A 24,794-nucleotide genomic window follows, 5' to 3' on the forward strand; every position below is an offset into this window, starting at 1 on the left:
CACAAAGTTGAAGTTTCCCCTCACACTTGAACCCAGTGAACGCGGGTGGTTGCCGTTCCTAATAAAAATATCCCAGAAAAGCCCAAGACAACAACAGTGTTGTAACAACTGGCTGCAGTGGGGGGAGAGACAGCTGGATGGAGAGCTCCACTGCTATTGGTCCGTCTGGGCGCCTTGTCACCGCGGTGATAATGACATGAGGACGACAGCTGTGACCGACTAACACACGCAGGCCTGCTCCTCCATTAGAGACCGGATAACAGGATCTGTGTGTGTGTGTGTGTGTGTGTGTGTGTGTGTGTGTGTGTGTGTGTGTGTGTGTGTGTGTGTGTGTGTGTGTGTGTGACAGCAGGTGTGTGACAGGTGGTCTTGTGAGGTAATGACATCATGTACACTGACCCCCCTCGTTCTACTTGTGACAAAATGCCTGCGAAAACATCAGGACTGTTGCGGGGACAAGAAGGAACTCAGTATACCGTATACTTAAAAGCCCCTTTTCCACTATACGAGGCAGAACCAGAACTTTCCAGAACCTGAACCTATTTCTTTGGTTGTGGTTTTGTTTCCATAGCGCACGGCCCGGTTTCAGACAAGTTTCTGGGAACCTTTTTTAGGTCCTGCTCTTGATGTAGTACTAAACTTCTACCAGTAAGACTCCCTAATCGGGAGATAAGCGACCATCAGGTCGCAGCGTGATTTGAGAGCAAAATGTGTAGGAGCAGTGTCCAAAAATGTGTTTGGAAAAAATCGGCCTGATGGTGGCGCTATATGGGACAGATCCATGTTAATGACATGAGTCTAGACATACTGTGCAAGAATCGGCCTCATGGTGGTGCTAGAAGAGGGCCATGTGAGAATTGATGAGTTGTGGTTTGGCATGCAAGGAGTGTGTGCAAAGTTTGGCATGGATCGGGGCAATGGTTGCGGAGATAAGAGCAGGGCAAAAGTGTGACGTGTGACTGACTGACGGACAGCTGGTCGAGGTTTTGATAGTAACTGCGACCGCGGCGGTCGCAATTAAACTTCTGCGCTGCTGCTCCTTTTCAGGACCTTCCCGGTTAGTTCTGGTTATATGGAAACGTAAGCAGAACTTTGTCCCAGAACTTCACAGGTTCTTGAAAGTTCTTGGTTCTGGAAAGTTCTGGTTCTAGTTCTGGTTCGACCCTGTGGTGGAGAAGGGGCTTATTGTATGACGATGTCATGAAAATAGGCAGAAATGGGCTTGTAGGTCGCCTATTTCTGCTGTTTTCTCTCGAGATTTTCCTGTGCCCCTACTGTATAGCATACATGGGCAACTGGCGACCCAGGGACTACATGCGGCCCTCACCTTCACTTAATGCAGCCTGCAGGTTAATATCTGAATACTGAGATATTATTGATTTCAGCTGTTACAATTCTAAACATGCAGACATGACCCGCTTTAATTACTTCAGTCTATATTAGTAGCTTAACCCTGCAAGACCCGAATTAATTTCTACTGGCCCTAACCCTAACCCTAATTTTTGTAAGATTTTATTTGTATTTAAGTTCATAAAGTTAAGTTAAATTAAATAAAAATGTTACTTTTCCGGATTCCAATTCAAAAATAGCTAAAAATAATTCAGGATTCCAATTCAAAAATAGCAAAAATAGCAGACCTTGTAGATCAGCTATTTTTTGCTATTTTTGACTGTATATGCATTGTGGCCCTCTGGAGTGAGTGTGAACATATAGTGGCCCTCTCCATCATCAAAGTTGCCCACCCCTGACCTATAGGCTGTTAACAAACTCAATCTGGACCTATAACCTCCCACCTCCCTCGCTCTCCCACAGGGACCCTTTCCTCTTGTCGGGGTGGGGGGTCAGTGTACCTTGGTTATAGCTCTATTCTACCCGGCGACAATAACACTCCAGTTGACTTCTTAAAAAGGTCAAAAGGGTGACATTGGACAACCCCCAGTCATGCGTAAAGTAAATTGGCCCTCGCTAGGCGGGAGGCTCAGGGCTCAAATGTTGACACTTAGTGCTCCCCCCGGTGACAACAGCGTAGTAACGAGTTCACTTCAAACAGTGACGAGAGCCATTTCAGCTGTCTCCATTAGACGAAACCGGTTTAGTCTAATGGAGACTCATTTGAGCCCCATGCTCGCTGCTCGTTCTCAGAATGCAGCAGCACCCGAACCTTTACACCAGGGGTCTTCAACGTCTTCAGGCCAAGGACCCCTTAAGTTGAGAGAGAGATGAAGCATAGATTCCATATCGTTTCATCGTTTGACAGCACAATCATCAGTGTATTTTGGATTCATGTCAATTTGAGTTTTCAGATATTTAACCACTTGAGCCGTCAATACTTAATAAACTTGGCCTTTCACTCTGTACTTACTCTGCTCTTTTTCCCCTATACTCCAAAACTCTCTGCCAAAAATAGCCGATCTACAAGCTCACAACGCCTCGCAGCGCGAGGCGTTGTGAGCTTGTAGGTCTGCTATTTTTGGCTACGGTTCTCAGAATATGATAGGATTCAAGTGGTTAATATAAAAAAAATAAAGTTTTGATCACACAAAGCTTTGGAGGACCCCCTGTAGTAACTCTGAGGACCCCCTAGGGGTCCCGGACCCCTAGGTTGAAGACCCCTGCTTTACACTCACGCACTGCGAGGCGTTGTGAGCTTCTAGATGTGCTATTTTTGCCTCAAGTTCTCCTGAGAGAAGGGATGCAAGGGTTCAAGTGGTTAATGTAAAGAACTCTGATGTAGTAACTCTGAGGACCCCTTAGGGGTCCCGGACACCCTAAGTGGTTAAAACACACTGGGACCGTTGCCCTTTGGGGACCCATTAGGAAACAGACTGGTGACACCATTTACACTCTCTAGAACAGGGGTCTTCAACAGGGGGTCCGGGACCCCTAGGGGGTCCTCAGAGTTACTACAGGGGGACCTCCAAAGCTTTGTGTGATAGAAACTTTTTCTCCTTTTTTATACTAACCACTTGAACCTTAGTGTCCATATTCACAGAACTTTAGCCAAAAATAGCAGATCTACAAGCTCACAACGCCTCGCAGATCGGCTATTTCCGGCAAAGAGGTCTAGTGTCAAGGGGAAAAGGAGCAGACTAAGTACAGAGTGAAAGGTATTAAGTATTGACGGGTGAAGTGGTTAAATATCTGAAAACGACAAATCGACATGAATCCAAAATACACTGATGATTGTGCTGTCAAACGATGAAACTATATGTAATCTATGATCAGGTTGTGGGGGTCCCTCCCTGCTTCATCTCTCTCTCAACTAAGGGGTCCCTGGCCTGAAAACGTTGAAGACCCCTGCTCCAGAAACCATTTTAACCCATTTAGAACGGGTACACATTTTGTGTATCATTATTTTATGCTTTAACTATTGAAAAATAGCAGATATACAAGCTCACAGCGCGGAGCTCGTAGATCTGCTATTTTTGAAAAGTGGTGAACATTAGAATTTTGACCCGATTCTATAAGTGTCTTTTGAATCCTTCTAATTCTAGGCCTAAATGGGTTAATGAACAAATCCATCCGGTTCTCCTGCCGTTACCTGCACACCGCACAGGCTTTGTGATACAATAACTCTACGGTGTGAAACCTGACATTCAAACACTTAACCAACCACTAAACATTACCGCTCCGTGTAAAAGGAACCCGTCTGTCTGGTTGAAAAGGTGACTCGTAAAGTATGCAACTTTTACAGACGCTCGTTCTCAGTGAGTGTGTGTGTGTGTGTGTGTGTGTGTGTGTGCTGACAGTACAGATCCGTACATTGCAGACATTCCTCGGGCCGGTGTGTAAAGAGACAAGCCAAAGGTCAAGCGCTCAGTGAAAAAGGAACTATTATAGTCGCCGGCTGCTTCTTCTCACTGGGCTGGATGCAGGGAAAGTGCAGTGAGTCAGAAAGTGTTCAACAAAAACGTGTGATTGCAGGAGTGAAAAGGGGGTGTGTGTGTGAGAGAGAGTGAGAAAGTGAATGCGAGGGAGGAAGAGAGAGAGAGAGAGAGAGAGAGAATGAGCGTGGGATAGAGTGATTTATGAGTATTTATGGAAACTAAGCGAAACCTGCAATTTAAGTCAGGTTTCTCTGCACGTGTGTGTGTCTCTCTGTGTGTGTGTGTGTGTGTGTACATACATGTCATATAAGACTTGTGTGCATACCATAGAACAGCGGTTCTCAACCTGTGGGTCGGCCCTTTTAATACCTCTAAAATGACAAATTAAACATTGGCAAAAATTTTCAAATATTAGAGGCAGAAACTGTGAAAATCTACATTTTCTCACGTAGCCAGACAACTATTCCACAATCTCTGAATGCTATATAGAGTCTGGAACTACAGCTCCGGAACGGCGAGTAATGGAAACTGGCATTTCCGTTCACGAAAATATATTTTAAAATGTCATTTCTGATAAGCAACAAAGCTAAATATGCTTAGATGATCTAAATTTATATGATGATAAATGTGCGCGATGTGAGACGGAAACGGAAGCAGTGTTGATTTCGTCGACTAAAACTATGACGAAAAATGTTTGTCGACTGCGTTTTTTTCCACTAATGAAAACTAAATAAAAACTAAGCTGTGATGACTAAAACTAAGACTAAATATATTGACAACAACATTTCGTCAACAAAATAAAAACTAGACTAAAACGTTAGGGAGGGACTAGTTGTGAAGAGAGTCATTTTATGTTTGGTTGCTCACAGGTGTTGCATGCTGACAATAGCAGATCTACAAGCTCACAAGCTTGTGAGCTTGTAGATCTGCTATTTTCAGCGCAAAACCAAGTGTAAAATCAGTCATTACGATGCCATCAAGGCCTTCCAAAATACATTTTAGTTGACTAAATCAACTGTAGTTTTTACATGACGGTATGATCTGACTGTATGACCTCTCAGTAGCCTAAAGGCTACCATAACAGCATATCATCGTTGTCGGGTGGAAACCTTGTATGTCCAAAACTCTTCGTTTTGCATTTATCATTTTAAAAATGATTTAAACTAGTGAAAACAGCCGATCTGCAAGCACACAACGCCTCGCGGTGCGAGGCATTTTGTGCTTGTAGATCTGCTGTTTTCACTACCTTTGTGCGACGGCCTTGTATGATGAAGCAGGGCTTTGCTTTGCGAAAGAACGTACAAATTTGAAACTTGGAGATGCGAGGTTTCTGCCCGACAGTGAAGTTATGTTGAGTCTGTCTGACAAGGCTGGGGTCTACATGACACATGGTCGTCTAAGACAAACAGAGCACGCTCACAGCAACCGTAACAACTGGCCGTAACTCACCATCAGCCTACACACTACGGTGGCAGTTAGTATTCATGGCAGGTTTATGGAAGTTGATACACTCGTTGAATGTATTGCTTCTTTATATCAATAACCAAGTACCACAGCTGCATGTGTTATAAACATCTATTCAAAATGGGATATGAATCTTAAAAATCACACCCGTGTGAACTGAGCGGTGGTTGTGTGTGTGTGTGTGTGTGCGCGTGTGTGTGTGCGTGTGTGTGTGTGCGCGTGTGTGTGTGAGAGAGAGAGAGAGAGAGTATTGCAGTTGATGCTCAGACTAGACTCAAGAGCACCCTCTCTGGTCACTGAGTGGTAGTTCAGGCTACATACACACATACATACACGGATACACGGATACACGGATACACACACGGCCATGCTATGGAGCGGTCTACCACCGCTCAAAAGAAAAATGCTACACCCAACTGTACTCTTCCATGCGATATCTGACTGCATGTACTGTACATGCATACTGTATATACTATTAAAAAAGTGCATTTGTATGCTTTTTCTTAAAGGACAACTTCGTTTTTTTACAACAAGGGTTCATATTTTAGATTTTAATTATAGAAAAGAAAAGATTTAAATGTTTTCATTTACTGTAATCTATCGTTTTAGCCATTTTAGCGATTTTGATTTCAGTGGGTGGGGGCATGCGTACAAGTGGCTAAATATGTCTTTTTAGACACAATAACTCAGCGATTTCTTTATTACTATTTACAGTAACACTAACTTTACAGTAACTCTTGACCATAACTTACATCTGCCCATGAAAGATTGCGGTGCATCTTGGGAATGGGTTTATTGTGTCTAAAAATACATATTTAGCCACTTGTACGGATGCCCCCACCCACTGAAATCAAAAAAATTGCTAAAACGATAGAAAGCAGTTTTTAACACTCATATTTTCTTTTCTCTAATTACAATATAAAATATTAACCCTTGAAAAGCTCCACCGGCTGTCAGTTACGTCATGTCACACTTTTGCCCTACTCATATCTCCGCCACGGTTGCCCCTATCCATGCCAAACTTTGCACACACACACTCCTTGGCTAGCAAACCACAACCTCATTTCTCATATGGCCCTCTTCTAGCGCCACCATCAGGCCGATTCTTGCAAAACACATTTTTGGACACTGCTCCTACAGATTTTGCCCTAAAATCACGCAAAGCGGTACACAGTATGTCTAAAGTCATGTCATCAACATGGCTCTGTCACATTTTCCATATTCCCTCCTGATTGGCTACGATTGCCTTCTAAAGTTTGTGTATGCGGCGTGACGGTCGCTTATCTCCCGATTAGGGAGTCTTACTGGTTGTAAACAAATTAAAGTTGTCCTTTAAGGCTAGTCCACACCAATGCCACTCCTTGCAACCTGGTGTTTAGAGACAATCAAGGATGATGATGACGTTTCAGTCGTTAGTAATTCACAATGTACTTGAGTAAAAGTATGGAAGTGTTGGCATCAAAATGTACTCAAAGTACCAAAAGTAAAAGTACACAATGTTTGAAAATAGCCGATCTACAAGCTCACAACGAGTCGCAGATGTAGATCATCTATTTTCAAATAGCCAAGGTATAAAATAGGGCTAACGTGGTTCATGTATGTTTTAAAATATTATAATTTATATCTGCATAGTAACTAGTAACTTAAGTTTTCAAATAAATGTAGTGGAGTCAAAGTACAATATTTGGATCTTGAGATGTAGTGGAGTAGAAGTTAAAGTATTGGAAATTGGAAATACTCAAGTAAAGTACAAATACCTCAAAATTCTACTTAAAGGGGAAGACCACCCATTTTCAATATTTAACTATGTCATTAACACATTGACCGCCATTTTAACATACCTCCGTACTCCCACCTGCCATTCGTCTCCATAGACTTCCATGTAATTGGGTGTGCACGGATCATGCACACCCATGCCTAGATAATGCACCACGTGTGTCCACATTGCTCACAGCTTTCAAACAAAAAAATCCGAATGGAAATCCGTTCAGGCATTCATGAGATAACAGCCACTATGTTTAACAAAGATGGCTGCCAAAATGGCTGCCATGCTTGAAAGATGGGGTTGCTATGGGGGTTAAACATGCAATTTCGCGATTGCTATCATGCCTACTCCATTTTAGGGGGTCAAACATTTTTTATGAAAAAAAGAATTTTTGATTTTTTTTTTTTTCTTTTTTTTTTTTTTTTTAATTCTCGGGACTATCGGGCCTGGCGGGGAAAGACATTGGAATAATCTCGGGACTATCGGGCCTGGCAGGGAATGAGTTAATATACCTTAGATGAGTTGTGTGGAAATAATTTTAAAAAAAAGTTCCCCGCTTCTGTGTTGCCTAGAACTGGAGGATTGGTTTGGGGTTTTGTATTGTAAATCACAACGGTGTGATGTCATCAAGGTGTGATTTACAATATAAACCCCCCATGATTTTTTTAAAATTTCCACACAACTCATCTAAGGTATATTAATGACACAGTTCAACATTGAAAATGGGTAGTCTTCCCCTTTAAGTAAATGTTACTTTACACCACTGACAGGTATAACTAACGGGTATAATTATCCAGTATGGTGTAGCGTGTGGCTCTCTCATGCTTCCTCATAAACATGTTTCCGTGTGGGTAAACACATCATCTGCAGCCACTAAAGCTGAGCCTGTTCCTTCTCTGAGTGACAGCTCACATTCTGCACTGTCAATCATCACATGATTGTTACACCGCAAGCACAGAGCCAGGAACCCACACTGTGTTCCAACAGTTATTATAATCTTATTATCATTAATATCACATTATGTTGTTGTTGTTCTTGTTTCTTTCTTGTTCTAGTTGTTTTTATATCACTCTGACCTTTGGACACTCTGCACTATTAGGTTGTGTTAGTAGTTTTGAGTATTTCTGCTTGTGTTTGACATGATGGTGAGATACTTGTTGCACTAACTAGCATTGACTGTTATGGTCACTTTGATTTGGGGGCACTGTACTATATTGATAGTTGTGCCTAAGGACACTTTATGTCCTTAGGCACTTGAGCATAATATAGCCAAGCTCTTATACTGTAGATCAGGGGCGTCAATTGGGTATGGCAGGGGTATGCAGCTGCCATACCCTGGGTCCAGGGAAAATAAAAGTTACTTTTAAATATAAACCCATGAGTGTCTCTTAGTGTATCTGTGCTGGTTATTATGTTAAATTACAGTATAGTTGTTCACTTTCTTGACGTACCTTGCTCTTTACTGTACTCTGTTCTTGTTTTTTTTTTTATATACTTAGTTCTCTGTAACTTTGTAAATAACCTTATACTGCTGTGCTGCCTCTGGGCAACTGATTTTCCCCCTTGGGATAATAAAGGTATCTATCTATCTATCTATCTATCTATCTATCTATGTTATGTTACATCGTCACAGTCAGGTGGAACCTGTGACCAGGGACGTGCTGGCCATTGGGAAAAGCGGGACAACTCCCGAACGGCCGGTTCATTTTGCACAAAAGTAAAAATTAAACTGTTTGCACAAAAGTAGTGAAAACAGCAGATCTACAAGCACACAACGCCTCGCACCGCGAGGCGTTGTGTGCTTGTAGATCGGCTGTTTTCACTAGTTAAAATCATTTTTAAAATTATAAATACAAAACTAACGGTTTTGGACCCAACAACGACGAAATATAACTCATGTAATTGGCCCACTGGCTTGTCACTTGTCATGATCTGAAATGGCAAATCTTTGAGTAGCAGCAGCGCTATAGAGAGAGATCTCTCTCTATAGCGCGCAATTAGGGCCTCTACAACTCTTTTTCCCGGGCTGAATCAGGGGCCCAGCATGTCCCTGCCTGTGACTTCTCAGGAAATAGGAGAGAAAAAAACCCATTCCAATAGATCCAGTGTAGTTAATATTTAGTCAAAAGCTCTGGTTAATACTGTATTTATAAAAGCCACAGACAGACTTGAGTAGCCTTGGATCCAGCCTGCTTGCTGTGTTCAGCGTTTTTTTCCCTTCTCACTTCACTTCTCAAGCGAAGTGAGAAAAACTAAATCCACCAAATGTAGCGTAGCAGGCAGGTTCCCAGGCTAAGACTTGAGCATAATATAGCCAAGCTCTTATACTGTAGATCAGGGGCGTCAATTGGGTATGGCAGGGGTATGCAGCTGCCATACCCTGGGTCCAGGGAAAATAAGTTACTTTTAAATATAAATCCATGAGTGTCTCTTTGTCTATGTGCTGGTTATTATGTTAAATTACAGTAAAATAACTACAAATGCAAAATGTAATAAAATGGTCATTATAATTATATTCTCCACATTTGTATTCTCCCCATCTCCCCAAAGGATATATTTCCAGGTTCCGCAGGTGAGCTGCACAGGTGCAATGCATTATTGTTAATTGTGGCACATTTACTAACATGCCAAGTTTAACTGCGCTTGAACAACCGAAAAACTTTAAATGAAATAAAATGTACTTCTTAAAAAAAAGGTATCATGCCTGTTGCTAAGGTATGGCAACATGACTGGTGTCTTGCACGCACACACCAGTCATGTTGCCATACCTTAGCTTTTTCTGAACTGACGCCACTGCTGTAGATTAGCTATTTTCACTTCTTGTATTGACTCTGTAATATGACAAAGTACAAGACTTTCATTAATACAAATACACAAAAAACAACAAAAAGATGGAAGGTTTCTGCTATTGGGCTTCTGTGTGTTTGGGTGTCCCGCAGTGTGTTTTGAATGGCAGTTGATTTGTCTTCCATAGCTCTCACATATGCAAACGACAGGACAACGCACGCCCGTTTGACAACGAGCACGCGCACGTCGTACATGCGCTCCTGTCACAGACAGCACACATACATAGAACTTGGACAGGTGAGCGGCTGTGAGTGCGTGCTCAACTGACTGTGACCGTTCCTGTGTGTGTGTGTGTGTGTGTGTGTGTGTGTGTGTGTGTGTGTGTGTGTGTGTGTGTGTGTGTGTGTGTGTGTGTGTGTGTGTGTGTGTGTGCGCGCACGCGCGTGTGCGTGTACATTTCTTACCGAGTTCATCTCGGAGATTAACCAGCTCCTGTGAAAGCTGCTTCTTCTGCCTCAAGGCTTCTTCGCGCTAGAGAGAGAGAGAAAGACAGAAAGAGAGAGAGAGAGAGAGACATTAGTCATGTCATCCAACAAGTAGCTGAGTGCTTGTTTTGTTGGATTCACCTCCACCACGTGTGCATTGAACCAAGGGCATCACAAGGGGGGAAAGTGGGACTGAGTTACTAGGGCCAAAGGTGGAGGGGCCTTCGTTATTTTATACTTTAGCTATTGAAAAATACCAGATATACAAGCTTGTAGATCAGCTTTTTTTGAAAAGTCGTGAAAACGTGTGAAAATCTTTGAATATATGTATTTTTTAAGTGAACATTTGTAACTCAAATTTTGCTTCTGGGGGGTCCCTGGAACTAAATATTTTAAGATGCGGGTCCGTGGCCAAATACATATCATTTTGAGGGTCCTTCGCGTGAAAAGGTTTGAGCACCACTGACATAGAAACATAGGTTTTTCAAAAAACCTTGGAACGAGACTGGCAAAGATATTCACGATTTTTCAAAAATGGCAGATCTACAAGCTCGCAGCGCGGCACTCGGTGCCGCGCTGTGAGCTTGTAGATCTGCTATTTTTCAGTGGTTAAAGTACCCAGGGCCCAGATTTTGGTGCGACCCCCCTGCAGTGAACTACAAAGAGACACATGAGAGCTGACGTTCTGTTTTGTACACATCCTGGTCAGAACAGGAGAGCAGGGCACAGATGAGAGCCTTCATGTCCTGGACTCCTTGGGTTATGGGCTGTCACCACAGTCACCCACATGACATGTCATCTGATGAGAAAACGAACAAACGATATCCCGGAAAACCCTCTGGGGAACCTGAAATGTGACATTTGTCACATCTCTGGACGGCTCGGGCAGAACGACAGTGTACTGTAGCTCTGTTAACCACTTAAGTCCTGGTTTATACTTTGGCTATTGAATTTGATAACAGTGGCAGTGGTTCACCTATTTCCACTATGTTCTTTTTCAAGTATAAAGTTGTCAAATATGTCATTAATTTCTTTGTCTATTTAGGTTATGTGTCATATCTACCATGTGCCACTTCAAAGCCTACAAGCCAAACAGGAATTTGATTGTCAACGACAGAAACACAAATAAATTGTTAATCGCAATTATTTAAGTGACAATTCATCGTCATGTAAAATGTCATAATCGTGACAGCCCTAGGGAGAAACATTTGCCAAAAATAGCAATAGATCTACAAGCGCACAACGAGCTTGTAGATCGGCCATTTTTGGCTTTGAGATTTGGTGTACACAGAACAAAAGCAGCCCAAATACAGTTGCAAATGGGGTCTGTTTTATTAAGAATAGAGGGATTAAGTGTTTTTAGAGTGTAGAAGTGAACCCCTGTAATTCAAATTCAAAATCTTTGCTCCAATAATCAGCACAGAAAGATTCCCAAAGACACAAGAAAAGTGATTCTAAAGCATGTACGATCTTCATCTGTGTCTCTCACTGTCAGTCACATTCTCTCTCATACACACACAGAGACAGAGAGGTTGCTTCACATTCGGTCTCATTGCATCTGTGCACAACAATTTCACCCAAACAGACACAGTCACACACACAGACACACACTTAACACCTTCTAAGCCTGGCCGTACTCCCTCGGACTTCCTACTGGGTCCCATCAGCCACGCCGTCTATTCCCGGACTTTTGATATAAATTATAATAAAAAAAAAAAAAACATCGGAAATTCTTCTCTGTGTCTTTTTGGAGCGATCTGAAAGGGTTAATATGCTCTGACAGTCATTTTCTGGTGCTGGGTGTGATACTCCTAATATCCAGCAGGCCACGCCGTTGACTCACATTCTGGATGGATGGCTGGCCAGGAGGAGCCTCATCCTCTCCCCAGTGTTGAAACTCAGCAAGAAGCTCAAACAAGATGGCTGGTCTTTGTCTCTGTTCGTGGATCGCGGTTTCAATCACGTTCGGGCGCCGCTTCTCTATCGCTCCTTTCCCTGCTTCGCCGCACGTAAACGAATGGAATTGATCTCCCCTCCGCCTCGCCAAAGTAAGATCGCCGACCTCTGCAGGATGAATATGTACGCTGTGTCGAGCACTCCAGTACGTGTTGTTATCATGTGGGCTTTGTTTTTTTAAAACATGTTTGTAAATAAATGGCTTATTTCTTCGGCGCTACCTCTGTTCAGAGGGTTCTGCCGCGGCTTGCAACGTGTTAATGCCAATGAAAACAAACAAACATACGCACGTGGATTATCACACTGTGCACAACGTGCATGGCTGCACTTCAACACAGAGTTACTATCTGGATTCCCACATCTCACAAATACTTCTGTTTTTCAAGAACACACGCACCATACCCAGGTCTGGACAACATAACAATGGAATACTGTCTTTACTTTGGGAAATAAAAAGGTGATTCTGTGCTTTTCTCTCTCTCTCTCTCTCTCTCTCACACACACTCTCACTCACACACACACACACACACACACACACACACACACACACACACACACACACACACACACACACACACACACACACACACACACACACACACACACACACACACACACACACACACACACACACACACACACACACACACACACAGTGGGGAGTGACTAATAAAGGCCATCTGCTTGGAGTGAGGTCAGTAAGTGAAAGAACAGACACACAGACACACACAAAAGGGAGACGGAGAAGAAGAGAGAGCTTGTGAAAACGGCCAAATGTTTCTAGCAGCAGCAAAACATTCGGCACTGAAGTGTGTGTGCGTGCGCGCTTGTGTGTGTGTGTGTGTGTGTGTGTGTGTGTGTGTGTGTGTGTGTGTGTGTGTGTGTGTGTGTGTGTGCGTGCGTGCGTGAATGAGAGAGCTCTCAAGAATGAGGAAAGACAAGAAGTGCTGCAGAAAAGTGAAAAGGCAGGAAAGGATAAAGGTGGTTGGAAGGAGACAGAAAGAGAAAATAAAATGTGTGAGACGTAATATTTATCCTTAACAGCTTCACTGTGCCTTCTACAGGTTATAAATACTTTAACAAACAAAACAATTCTTCCTCCAACAGGATATGAAACATTGAAGCAAAAATAAACTCCAAAAAAGGGAGACGGAACAGTGCAATCAACATAGGAACATGACAAAATAACAGTACAGTCAATGAAACTGGATTCGCTGATGCACCAAATAAGTTGTAGCACCAAGATCACATTACAGCACTGATTCTATGCGTGTTTGTTTCCTTTTCGCGACCAAATCAAGTAAAAAAAAAAAGTTTCCTTTTCCCAATCAGGTCAAAATGCCTCAATGATGAAATATGAAAGTAGTGCTGAAACCCATACGAGCAACTCTCCATCCCCGGACACTTGTTTTCGCGGTGCCAAGCGAGAGGCAGAGGGACAGTGACACATTAGAGCTGTCAACAAACAGCAATGTCTTACCGAAGAACATCCTAAAGGGAAGAAATTACAACAGAGCAAAGAGAAAGAGAAAGAGCTGTTGCCAACAACACAGTGAAGTCTGTGGTGTAACACTCCTTATTTCACTGTGCACACACCATTTAGTGGAGACATCAACTAATCTCAGGCTTTCTACATAGAGCAGGCGTCTTCAACAGGGGGTCCTCAGAGTTACTACAGGAGGGGCAGCCAAATCTTTGTGTGATAAGATCATGTTTTTTACACTAACCATTTGAACCCAAGTATCCCTATTCTGAGTCGAACATTACTGTAGATCGGCTATTTTTTGGCAAAGAGGTTTGTAGAGGGAAAAGAAGAGCAGACTAAGTATTTGACATTCAAGTGCTTGAATGTCTGACAGTGCTGTCAAACACTGTCAAAGAAATCTATGACCATTTTTTAACCTGCAACACAATTCTACACAACTTGTAGTGGGGGTCCCCGCTTCATCTCTCTCTCAGCTAAGGGGTCCTTGGCCTGACAACGTTGAAGACCCCTGACATAGAGCATGACCATATTGTTCTCTGCAGTCAGTCAGTCAGACAGTCAGACAGACAGACACCCACCTTGCGTTTCTTCTTACGGTTATGTGGGGGAGCCCTTAGGCGGGCTTTGCTGGCCGAGGAGCCCATGCTTGACCTCCCTCTCCCGGCCTCTGAATAAAAGTCCTCACTCTCTCACAAATCCCTCCGTGTAGGTCTTTATTCCGTCCGCGTGCGGGGAACACCGCCTTCCCTCTCTCTTCCTCTAATCCATGAATTAAACGCTCATCGAAAAGACACTTTGGGAGACAGTTCTTCTCATCCAACTCGACTCCACTGACTGCTGAATGTTTCTTCTTCTCCTTCTCCCTCCTACTACCTGTCCTCCACACGTGTCCTGATCCCCCGCCTCCCTCTCTCTAGACCCCTCCCACACACACACACACCACACCCCCCCCCCCCCACACACACACACACACACTGTGGAAAGATAAACACGTCTACCTAAGCTGTGGTGTTATCAAGGCAAGTCTGCGGCAGGCAGATGTGGCCGCGTCTGTCCACGCCTCTTTTTTTTGCACCATCGCGAGCCCCTCTTGAACCTGCACTGTCCGTCTGCTATTCTGCCTTCGTCTGTGATTTTTCTGTCTTCCCCTTCTATGCTGTTCCTCCTGTGTGTTCCCTTTCACTCTTTGCACTCTAGACACTTAAAACCACCAAACCGCATGCCTGACAGCTCCGCCCCCTCCAGGCCAAGTACCATCCCCACTTTCCCAGCCAGGCACGTGCAAACATAAGACATCGAAGGGGGCTCGAGCCCCTGCCCTTTTATCCGTCTGTGCACACACAGACATCAAAGGGGGGCTTGAGCCCCTGGCCCTTTTATCCGTCTGCAAAAAGTGCCCTCTCCAGACCATGAATGCAGTTTTTACTAAGGTGAAAGAAATGCAAATGCCATCTTTCCATGCCGTACCTGAAGGTGGCATTCAAGAGAATGGTCTTGTCCAAACTCTACTGAACTCGAATGCGGCATCTTATGTTGAAAGAATTGCCCTCTCTGTGTAGAAATCCAAATGCTGTAAGCCACATCTCCAGTATTGACTTGATAATGGTTAGTTCAGTGTATGGTATCAAGCACCGAAAATAGCCGACCTCCAAGCTCACAACGCATCACGCTTGGAGGTCTGCTATTTTCGATATTTTCACCAAAAGGTCCCCTTAAGAAATGTCAGCCCCTGCTTCTCTAACATTCTCTGCATGTCCCTGTTCCCAGCTAAGCCACGCCTCCACCCTGGAGCCACCCCCTCCCCCTTGCCCCTCCAGGCATAGAGAGGTGGACTCATACAGTATGTGTTGAGTTTATATTCACCCCTCTCACCTCTGGCTTTTTAAGTGTGTGCAGCCCAGACCAGATAGCACTGGCATTCAGATAACATTATATGGACACACGCACAAACAAGATCACACACGCACATGTGTGAGAACTTTCCATCTTTGATTAGAGCCCTGACTTTAGCCATTTAAGCCGATATACTTCGCCGTACGAATAGCAAATATAGCCATGCCCAAGAAGCTCACAATGCATCACATTGGAGCTTCAAAATCAGGGGTCTTCAACGTTTTCAGGCCAAGCAAGGACCCGTTAGCTGAGAGAGAGATGAAGCAGGGACCCCCAGATTCCATATAGTTTCAATTTTGACAGCACAATCTAGAGTGTATTTTGGATTCATGTCAATTTGTGTTATCAGATATTTAACCACTTGAACCGTCAATACTTACCTTGACCTTTCACTCTGTACTAATTAGTCTACTCTTTTTCCCCTCTACACCAAACCTCTTCATTCTCATTCAAATTTCTACCGGTAATTCTAATCCTGCGCCCTAAAATGGGCTCTTGGAATGTGTGTTGTCTAAGAGACAAATTGTTATTGTGCAGGATTTTCCTCTCTTTTTCTTTCTCTTAGAAATCAAGAAAACACAGCACAAACAAACACACACACACACACACACACACACACACACACACACACACACACACACACACACACACACACACACACACACACACACACACACACACACACACACACACACACACACACACACACACACACACACACACACACACACACACACACAGTTGCGGGGTTTCACAGCTGCTGGTGTGTTTTTCACCTCGCTCTATCTTTCCTACAACGCTGCCACTGAATCAATAACCCAGCGACAGCCTTTCAAACTCACATACCAGATGAAAACCATCTTTGAACTGGACCCAGTTCTTCTACAGAACTAAACAACATGCTGTAGACACAGATTATACATGGCATTTAGGTTAATACTACGTTACACAAAAGCGTTTTACTTCGTTGCATTAGTTACTCAAAAGCCTATACTGCGGAGTTATGTAACACACGCGCACGCACGCACACGCACGCGCACACACACACACACACACACACACGCACACACCTTTCTTTGAATGCTGATAACAAGTTGGGCCAGAGATAATGGGCTACTTTCCTGCGGGGCGTATGAAGTGAATGTGGATAACAGCTATCACTGCTTCTCCCACACTCACCACACAGAGCTGAGAGAGTGATTGTGTGTGTGTGTGCGAGCGTGAGCGTGTTCTAAGTATCATGGAATGTCTCGCCAAGAATAACAAACAAGTAAAAAGTCATGACCTGCAAGGACATTTACCAGATCTCACTCGGACCATGGTGTGTGTGTGTGTGTGTGTGTGTGTGTGTGTGTGTGTGTGTGTGTTCTTTCCATGTCTCTCTGTAGTAGCCCAGTGCACAGCAAAACCCTTCACTTAATTTAGAGTTAAATGGTCACTAAATAGCTGCGTTAAACAGGGGTCTTTAACGTTTTCAGGCCAAGGACCCCTTAGTTGAGAGAGAGATGAAGCAGGGACCCCCGCAACCTTTTCATAGATTCCATACAGTTTCATGGTTTGACAGCACAATCGTCAGTGTATTTTGGATTCATGTCAATTTGTGTTTTTAGATATTTAACCACTTGAACTGTCAATACTTAATAAAGTTGACATTTCACTCTGTACTTAGTCTGCTCTTTTTCCCCTCTACACCAAACCTCTTTGCCGAAAATGGCCGATCTACAAGCTCACAACGCCTCGCGCTGCGAGGTGTTGTGAGCTTGTAGATCTGCTATTTTCGGCTACAGTTCTCAGAATATGGACACTAGGGTTCAAGTTGTTAATATTATAAAAAGGATTGGAAGATTTGGAGGACGCCCTGTAGTAACTCTGAGGACCCCCTAGGGGTCCCGGACCCCCTGTTGAAGACCCCTGGCGTAAAAGGTCCATATGACTCTCAAGATTTAAATGAACACTCGAGATTGCAGTGCGTGTGTGTGTGTGTGTGTGTGTGTGTGTGTGTGTGTGTGTGTGTGTGTGTGTGTGTGTGTGTGTGTGTGTGTGTGTGTGTGTGTGTGTGTGTGTGTCCAGTCTTTAAAACACAGGGTTAGAGGTCGGTACAGATGTAAGACGGTCATAAACCCTCTAACAACCATCTGCTTTTCTTTTGTCTCGCATCTCCTTTTCAAGCCTTTATATTTCCACGCCTCATCTTCCTCAGCTCATCCTTCTTGTCTCTCTTCAAGCCATGAACCCTGGCTCGCTCCTTTTCCAACTGTTCACATTACACCCTGGCCTTCCTGGCCATCCCCCCAGTTGTCAGGGGTGAGAGAGGGTACGGCACGGGCATAAATAAATGTGCCACGGTACAAAAATATACCATCGATATATTTCATTACATACAGAGAATATTTTGGAGTGGGTCATAATAAGAAACAGAAAATATTCACAGTTTTTTTTTTAATCGCTCTCCTCTGAGAAACGATAAAAATGCCAAAGCACAGTGGACAGACAGGCTATTCGTTTGAACAAAGCGGTACACAGTATCTCTACAGTCATGTAATCAACATGCATCTGTCCCATTTCCCATATTCCCTCCTGATTGGCTACCATTGCCTTCTAAAGTTTGTGTATGCGACCTGACGGTCGCTTATCTCCCGATTACACAGAGAGGGCAATTCTTTCAACATAAGATGCTAAATTCAAATTCAGGAAAGTTTGGACAAGGCAATTCTCTTGAATGCTGCCTTCAGGTATGGCATGGAAAGAAGGGCATTTGCATTTCTTTCACCACAGCAAAAACTGCAGTCATGGTCTCATGGTCACTTTTTACAGACGGATAAAAGGGCAGGGGCTCAAGCCCCCTTTGATGTCTATGTGTACATGTGCCTGTTAACATGCAGTGTGCACGCATGGATGACCACAGCAGCAGTGTGTTTATTAGACACACTGCAACTCCCCCGGCATTTCAAACTCCCAGTCCCGGCTACTTCACCCTCTCTCTCTTGTTGAAAGCTGAGATGCCACATGTCTGTCTCCATATGCCGTCCACGGGACATGAAACACACATATAAACCCTCGGCTATATTTACAGGTTAAGAGGCAGGGAGGGGAGGAGGAGGTACAGACGAGTCGTCTGCGATGCGAACCGTGAGAAAACGAGGAGGAGAGAAACGTGGGCAGAGACGGTGTGGTCAGGTGGAGGAGAACGCGAAGATGAGAAGGTCAAAGGGTTACGATTTGGTGTAAATCAAACTTAAGCTGTACTTACAGTTACTGCTCTTTAGACCTATGTGCTGTAGGTCATTGGGACCGAAAGGCCCAGTTAACTAAGACCAGTGAGACTCCCTAATCGGCAGTGATGGGCAAGCTACTTGTAAAATATAGTGAGCTACACTACTAGTTACTCTTGATTAAATATAGCTCAACTACACTACAAGCTATCCCCAGAGAAATGTAGCAAGTTACACTACAAGCTACAGAACAAATATAGCTAGCTACATCAACACTACTTTTTCTTTCTTTTTCTTCCAACAAATGGGCATACAGGCATAAAATGCTTGCACAAAAATGTTTATTATAAAACAGACTGAAACTGGAAACCTTCTGTCTGGCTTTAAATTAATCTATACCCCTCACTATTGGGGACACTATTGTAATGACTGTTCTATTAATTAATTTATTCATCCTGACCGTGATGGTCCAGCTACTTGGAAAATGTAGTAAGCTACATTACTAGTTACTCTTGATTAAATATAGCTCAACTACACTACAAGCTATCCCCAGAGAAATGTAGCTAGTTTCCGTTACGCTACTTAGAAATGTAGTTAAGCTATGTAGCTGAGCTACTTGTAGCTAGCTACTGCCCATCACTGCTAATCGGGAGATAAGCGACAGTCACGTCGCATGCACAAACTTTAGAAGGCAATCGTAGCCAATCAGGAGGGAATATGGGAAATGGGACAGATCCATGTTGATGACATGACTTTAGAGATACTGTTTTGCGTGATGCCGAAATCTGTAGGAGCAGTGTCCAAACATGTGTTTTGCTAAAATCAGCCTGATGGTGGCGCTAGGAGATGGCCATTTGAGAAATGAGGGGTGGAGGTTGTAGTTTGCCAGCCAAGGAGTGTGTGTGCAAAGGTTGACAACTGACAAGTTTGACAATTGTCAGTTTGCCAACTGACAATACCTCACCCTTTAGGGCGAGGTCGCTTTTCCCCCTTAGGCGTCTTACTAGTAATACTAATACAATATACTAATGATGTCATCATATAATAATGACGAATAGCTAAAATAGGCGATCTACAAGCTTTTTTATTTTTTAAATTAATTAATGTTGGATAGCTTGGTTCCAGGCTTAAAATATTTGTTATACAAATATTTCCTGGAAATCTCTATGGGGGAAAATGAATGGGCTTTCTATCTGTTGCACTGTTTTGGCCTATAATGACATGTTTAAAAGTCAAAACAGGGACACCATGATGAAAGTGGCTAGTAAACGTAACCACTTTAAAGACCCACTTACTGCACTTGCTTTGACCCACAAAACAAGCCCTATATCAGGGGTCTTCAACAGGGGGTCCCCAGAGTTACTAAGGGGGTCCTTCAAATCTTTGAGTGATAGAAACTTTTTTCTCCTTTTTTAACCACTTGAACCCTAGCATCCATATTCTGATAACTTTAGTCAAAAATAGCTGATCTACAAGCTGCGAGGCGTTGTGAGCTTGTAGATCAGCTATATATCTATCTATATATATCTATATATCTATCTACTCCCCCCCTTGTGACACCCCTGTAAGCATGCGTGGTTCTACGGTCTGAGTGTTTATGCCTACCTGCCTGTGTGCCAGAGAGCGTGCGTAGTGCCGTGCGGACAGGGGATGTCTGTATGTGTGTGATGTCTCGCAGCCTAGGAAACACCTGCAGGCGATTCACCTGCCTGGTATGTGAAATATGGTAGCCTCACGCAAACCAATACCAGACCAATGGAGACAGACAATGAGTGGAAAGTGATGATTTGGAACTGACGCCTTCTCACTCACGCATGTTGGCAATGGTTGGTAGAGCAAAACTGAAAAGGCTGTCATTAGATCCTTATAAATGGATTCTTACAGGTCTATTATTTTACTTTCCTCTTTTTTACTAGTACATTATCATACTTAGATAATATATAATTTTTGGATAAATCTTGGCAAAAAAGGCACTTATTAGCCAGCTGCCAACATAGTTAAGATCCATAGAAATGGACCTTTAATTAACACTGTATTTGACTGCATGTCTTAAATCACAGACATTTTGACATTCAAATTATGGATCGCAGGTTTAAGCTCTGCATGATTTGTTTAATGACAAAAAATAGAATCTGATCAGATCTGCAAGCTCACAACGCACAACCCCTTGGATCAGATCTGCTATTTTTGTTCTCTTTGAATTAGTTTACTTTGAATTAATCAGTGAACAACTCACATTCACCTTGAAGCAGGATGAACACATTTGAATATCATGCTATCATGCTATCTATATAATACAACCTGTACCTCTCACCATCATTGTGCTCTACCGCCCCCCAGGGACCCTTGGGGATTTTCTGGAAGAACTGGACTCTCTGATCAGCTCATTTCCGGAGGACGGAACTCCCCTGATTCTACTGGGTGATTTCAACCTACCAACTGCAGAAAAGTGTCTTCCAGTTACATCCCTACTGACGTCATTTGACTTGTCCCTGTCCCCTTCCCCTCCCACCCACAAGGCAGGGAATGTATTGGACCTTGTGTTCACCAGAGCATGCTCTTCCTCAAACCTCACTGTTACCCCTGTCAAATGCTCTGATCACTGCTTCATAACCTTCTCTCTCTCCCTCTCTTCCCTCAGATCTGTGCCTACCCACCCGTTGACCGTCACCACACGACGCAACCTGAAAACCCTGGATCCCTCCACTCTCTCCTCCTCCATTCTCTCCTCCCTCCCAAACCCGGATGTCCTTCCCACTCTCCCTTCTGACGCTCTAACATCTTCCTTTCTCTCCTCTGTCTCCTCAGCGTTTGATCGTCTCTGCCCTCTCTCGACCAGGCCAGCACGTGCAAATCCACCTCCCCCATGGCTATCTGAAACTCTCAGATCTGAGCGAACACCTCTCAGGGCGGCAGAGAGGAAGTGGCACAAGACGAAGCAACCAGAGGACCTATCTCATTTTCACACACTCCTGTCAGGTTTCTCACTCTCACTTTCCACTGCAAAATCATCATTCTACCACACAAAGATTCAATCATGTACCTCAAACCCTAGGAAACTGTTTAGCACGTTCTCAACCCTCCTCAAACCCCCCCCTCCCCCCCCTCCTTCATCCCTCTCAGCGGATGATTTTGTCGCCTACTTTGAAAAGAAGGTTGACGATATCAGTAGTTCATTCTCCCATCTCCCCCAGAATACAGTGTCTAACACACGGAATTGTATCCCCAACTTAACATGTCTGTCCTCCTTCTCCCCTCTCTCTACAGATGACGTCATAAAACTAGTGACTTCCTCTAGACCTACCACCTGTGCCCTGGATCCAATCCCTTCTCCACTCTTCCAGACGATCGCACCTGACCTACTCCCCTTCATAACCGCCATCATCAACAGTTCTGTAACCTCAGGCTGTGTCCCAGCTGCCTTCAAGGCAGCCAGAGTATCACCACTCCTCAAAAAACCAACTCTTGACCCCTCGGACGTCAAGAACTACAGACCGGTATCCCTCCTCTCATTTCTTTCAAAAACCCTTGAACGTGTGGTCTCTAACCAGCTTTCTCTCCATCTCTCACAGAACAACCTGCTGGATCCCAACCAGTCAGGTTTTAAACCAGCCCATTCTACAGAAACTGCACTCCTAGCAGTCACGGAAGCACTCCATGTTGCCCAGGCTGCCTCCCACTCTGCAGTCCTGATTCTTCTGGATCTATCAGCGGCATTCGACACAGTGAATCACCAGCTGCTCCTGGACACCCTTGCTGACCTAGGCATCACCGGGACGGCACTAAAGTGGTTCTCCTCCTACCTGTCGGACCGGACCTATCAGGTCTCATGGAAAGGTTTGCTTTCATCCCCCCGAACCCTCCAAACGGGAGTCCCCCAGGGATCCGTACTTGGCCCTCTGCTTTTCTCCCTGTACACCAAATCCCTTGGTGCTGTTATCTCTGCTCACAATCTATCCTATCACTGCTATGCTGATGACACTCAACTGTTTTTGTCCTTCCCCCCTTCTGCCACCCAGGTGGAAGAACGCATTGCTGCATGTCTGGCCGACATCTCACAGTGGATGTCAGCCCACCACCTTAAGCTGAACCCGGACAAGACGGAGCTACTCTTCTTCCCAGCTAAGTCTTGCCCCATGCAAGATCTCACTATTTCCATAGATAATGCATTTGTGACTTCAGTTCCTACTGCTAGAAACCTTGGTGTGGTCCTGGACAGCCAGCTATCATTCAAGGCACACATTGCATCAGTCACCCGGTCATGTAGGTTCACACTCTATAACATCCGTAAAATCAGACCCTTCCTCACCCAGGAGGCAGCCCAGCTCCTCATTCAGACATCTGTCATATCAAAGCTTGACTATTGTAACTCTCTCCTCACTGGTCTCCCGGCATGTGCACTTAAACCTCTCCAACTGATCCAAAATGCCGCGGCACGACTGGTCTTCAACCAGCCTAAGTTCTCACATGTCTCTCCCCTTCTCCGCAGCCTCCACTGGCTCCCGGTTGCGGCCCGCACTGAATACAAAACACTGATGCTGACCTTCAAAGCAGCCAAAGGTATGGCTCCTCCATACCTCCAGAAGCTGATCAACCCCTACACCCCCACCCGGTCACTTAGATCAGCCAACACAGGGATGCTGACAGAACCCTCGCTCAAAACTCCAGGGCAAAAATCCACTCGTCCGAGACAGTTTGCCCTCCTGGCCCCCAAGTTGTGGAATAAACTCCCTGTCGCACTTAGAACAACGGACTCACTCGCTAGCTTTCGCCGTGGACTGAAGACTCACCTTTTCAGACTCCACCTAAACCCTTAGCACTACAGAAAAAGAATCAATGAATACATGAAGCTAGTTAGCATTTGTTTTTGTTTTTTAGGTTTTTTCAGAACTTTGATTATATTGTGTTTTTTCTAGATAGATATCCATTTGCATTTGTTATATTGTTGATGATGTACTGACATATTATCTTGTTTATTATTGTGATGTTATCTGCTTATTGTAAGTCGCTTTGGATTAAAAGCGTCTGCTAAATGCCTAAACTGTAAACTGTAAACCCATTTGGAGGGTTTTTTCTACAGCAGGGGTCTTTCACGTTTTCAGGCCAAGGACCCCTTAGTTGAGAGAGAGATGAAGCAGGGACCCCCCACAACCTTTTCAAAGATGCCATAGTTTCATTGTTTGACAGCACAATCAGTGTATTTTGGATTCATGTCAATTTGTGTTTTCAGACATTTAACCACTTGAGCCGTCATTACCTAATAAACTTGGCCTTTTACTCTGTACGATGCTCTTTTTCCCCTCTACACCAAACCTCAAAAATAGCAGATCTACAAGCTCACAACGCCTCGCAGCGCGAGGCGTTGTGAGCTTGTAGATCTGCTATTTTTGGCTAAAGTTCTCGGAATATTTTATAGACGCTAGGGTTCAATTGGTTGATATAAAAAAAGAGAAAAAGGTTTCTATCACACAACGATTTGGAGGACCCCCTATAGTAACTCTGAGGACCCCCTAGGGGTCCCAGACCCCCTGCTGAAGACCCCTGTTCTACAGTATAAAACAACATGCCCAAACAAAACGGGTCACCAGGGTGAAAGTGGTTAATGTGTGTAACTAATGTACTCTAGGAGCACGTGGATTGCCGAGTCACAAGGAATCAGGTGGCAAATATTTACTCAGTGGCCACTCTCAGCATCCCGGATTCTGTGATTGACAGCATCCTGTTGCTTGGCTAGGCCAATCGCTGCTCTTTCAAGCTTTGCAAGAGCCACAGCCCACCAAACCAGGACATGAGTTTATCTGTTTTAACAGGATCTCATTGGACCTGAATAGAATAGATCAGTAGTTCTCAACCTGTGGGTCGGGACCCCCAGGGCAGTCCCCAATTTTGTTTTGGGGGGTCCCGAGATGATTAACTTAA

The 24,794-nt window shown here is 44.1% G+C and overlaps 2 protein-coding genes across 2 annotated transcripts in view; one reads left to right on the forward strand and one right to left on the reverse strand.

Annotated features, from left to right (window-relative positions):
• Window positions 1-24,794, reverse strand: part of LOC308281686 (microtubule-associated tumor suppressor 1 homolog) — a 124,678-nt gene that overhangs the window by 23,345 nt on the left and 76,539 nt on the right. The window contains exon 7 of the mRNA XM_080721932.1: window positions 10,308-10,374. Coding sequence (XP_080578058.1) covers window positions 10,308-10,374 — 67 coding nt within the window. The remainder of the gene's footprint in view (window positions 1-10,307; window positions 10,375-24,794) is intronic.
• Window positions 14,990-23,194, forward strand: LOC308281509 (uncharacterized protein; the record flags this gene model as incomplete). The annotated part of the gene is made up of 4 exons (XM_080721727.1): window positions 14,990-15,049; window positions 15,538-15,610; window positions 21,216-22,712; window positions 22,895-23,194. The coding sequence occupies 4 exons, from the start codon at window positions 14,990-14,992 to the stop codon at window positions 22,957-22,959; spliced, it is 1,695 nt and encodes a 564-aa protein (XP_080577853.1). The 3' UTR covers window positions 22,960-23,194.

Source organism: Nannobrachium achirus (genome assembly GCF_963921795.1).
Source record: "Nannobrachium achirus genome assembly, chromosome: 3".
Lineage (NCBI taxonomy): Eukaryota > Metazoa > Chordata > Actinopteri > Myctophiformes > Myctophidae > Nannobrachium > Nannobrachium achirus.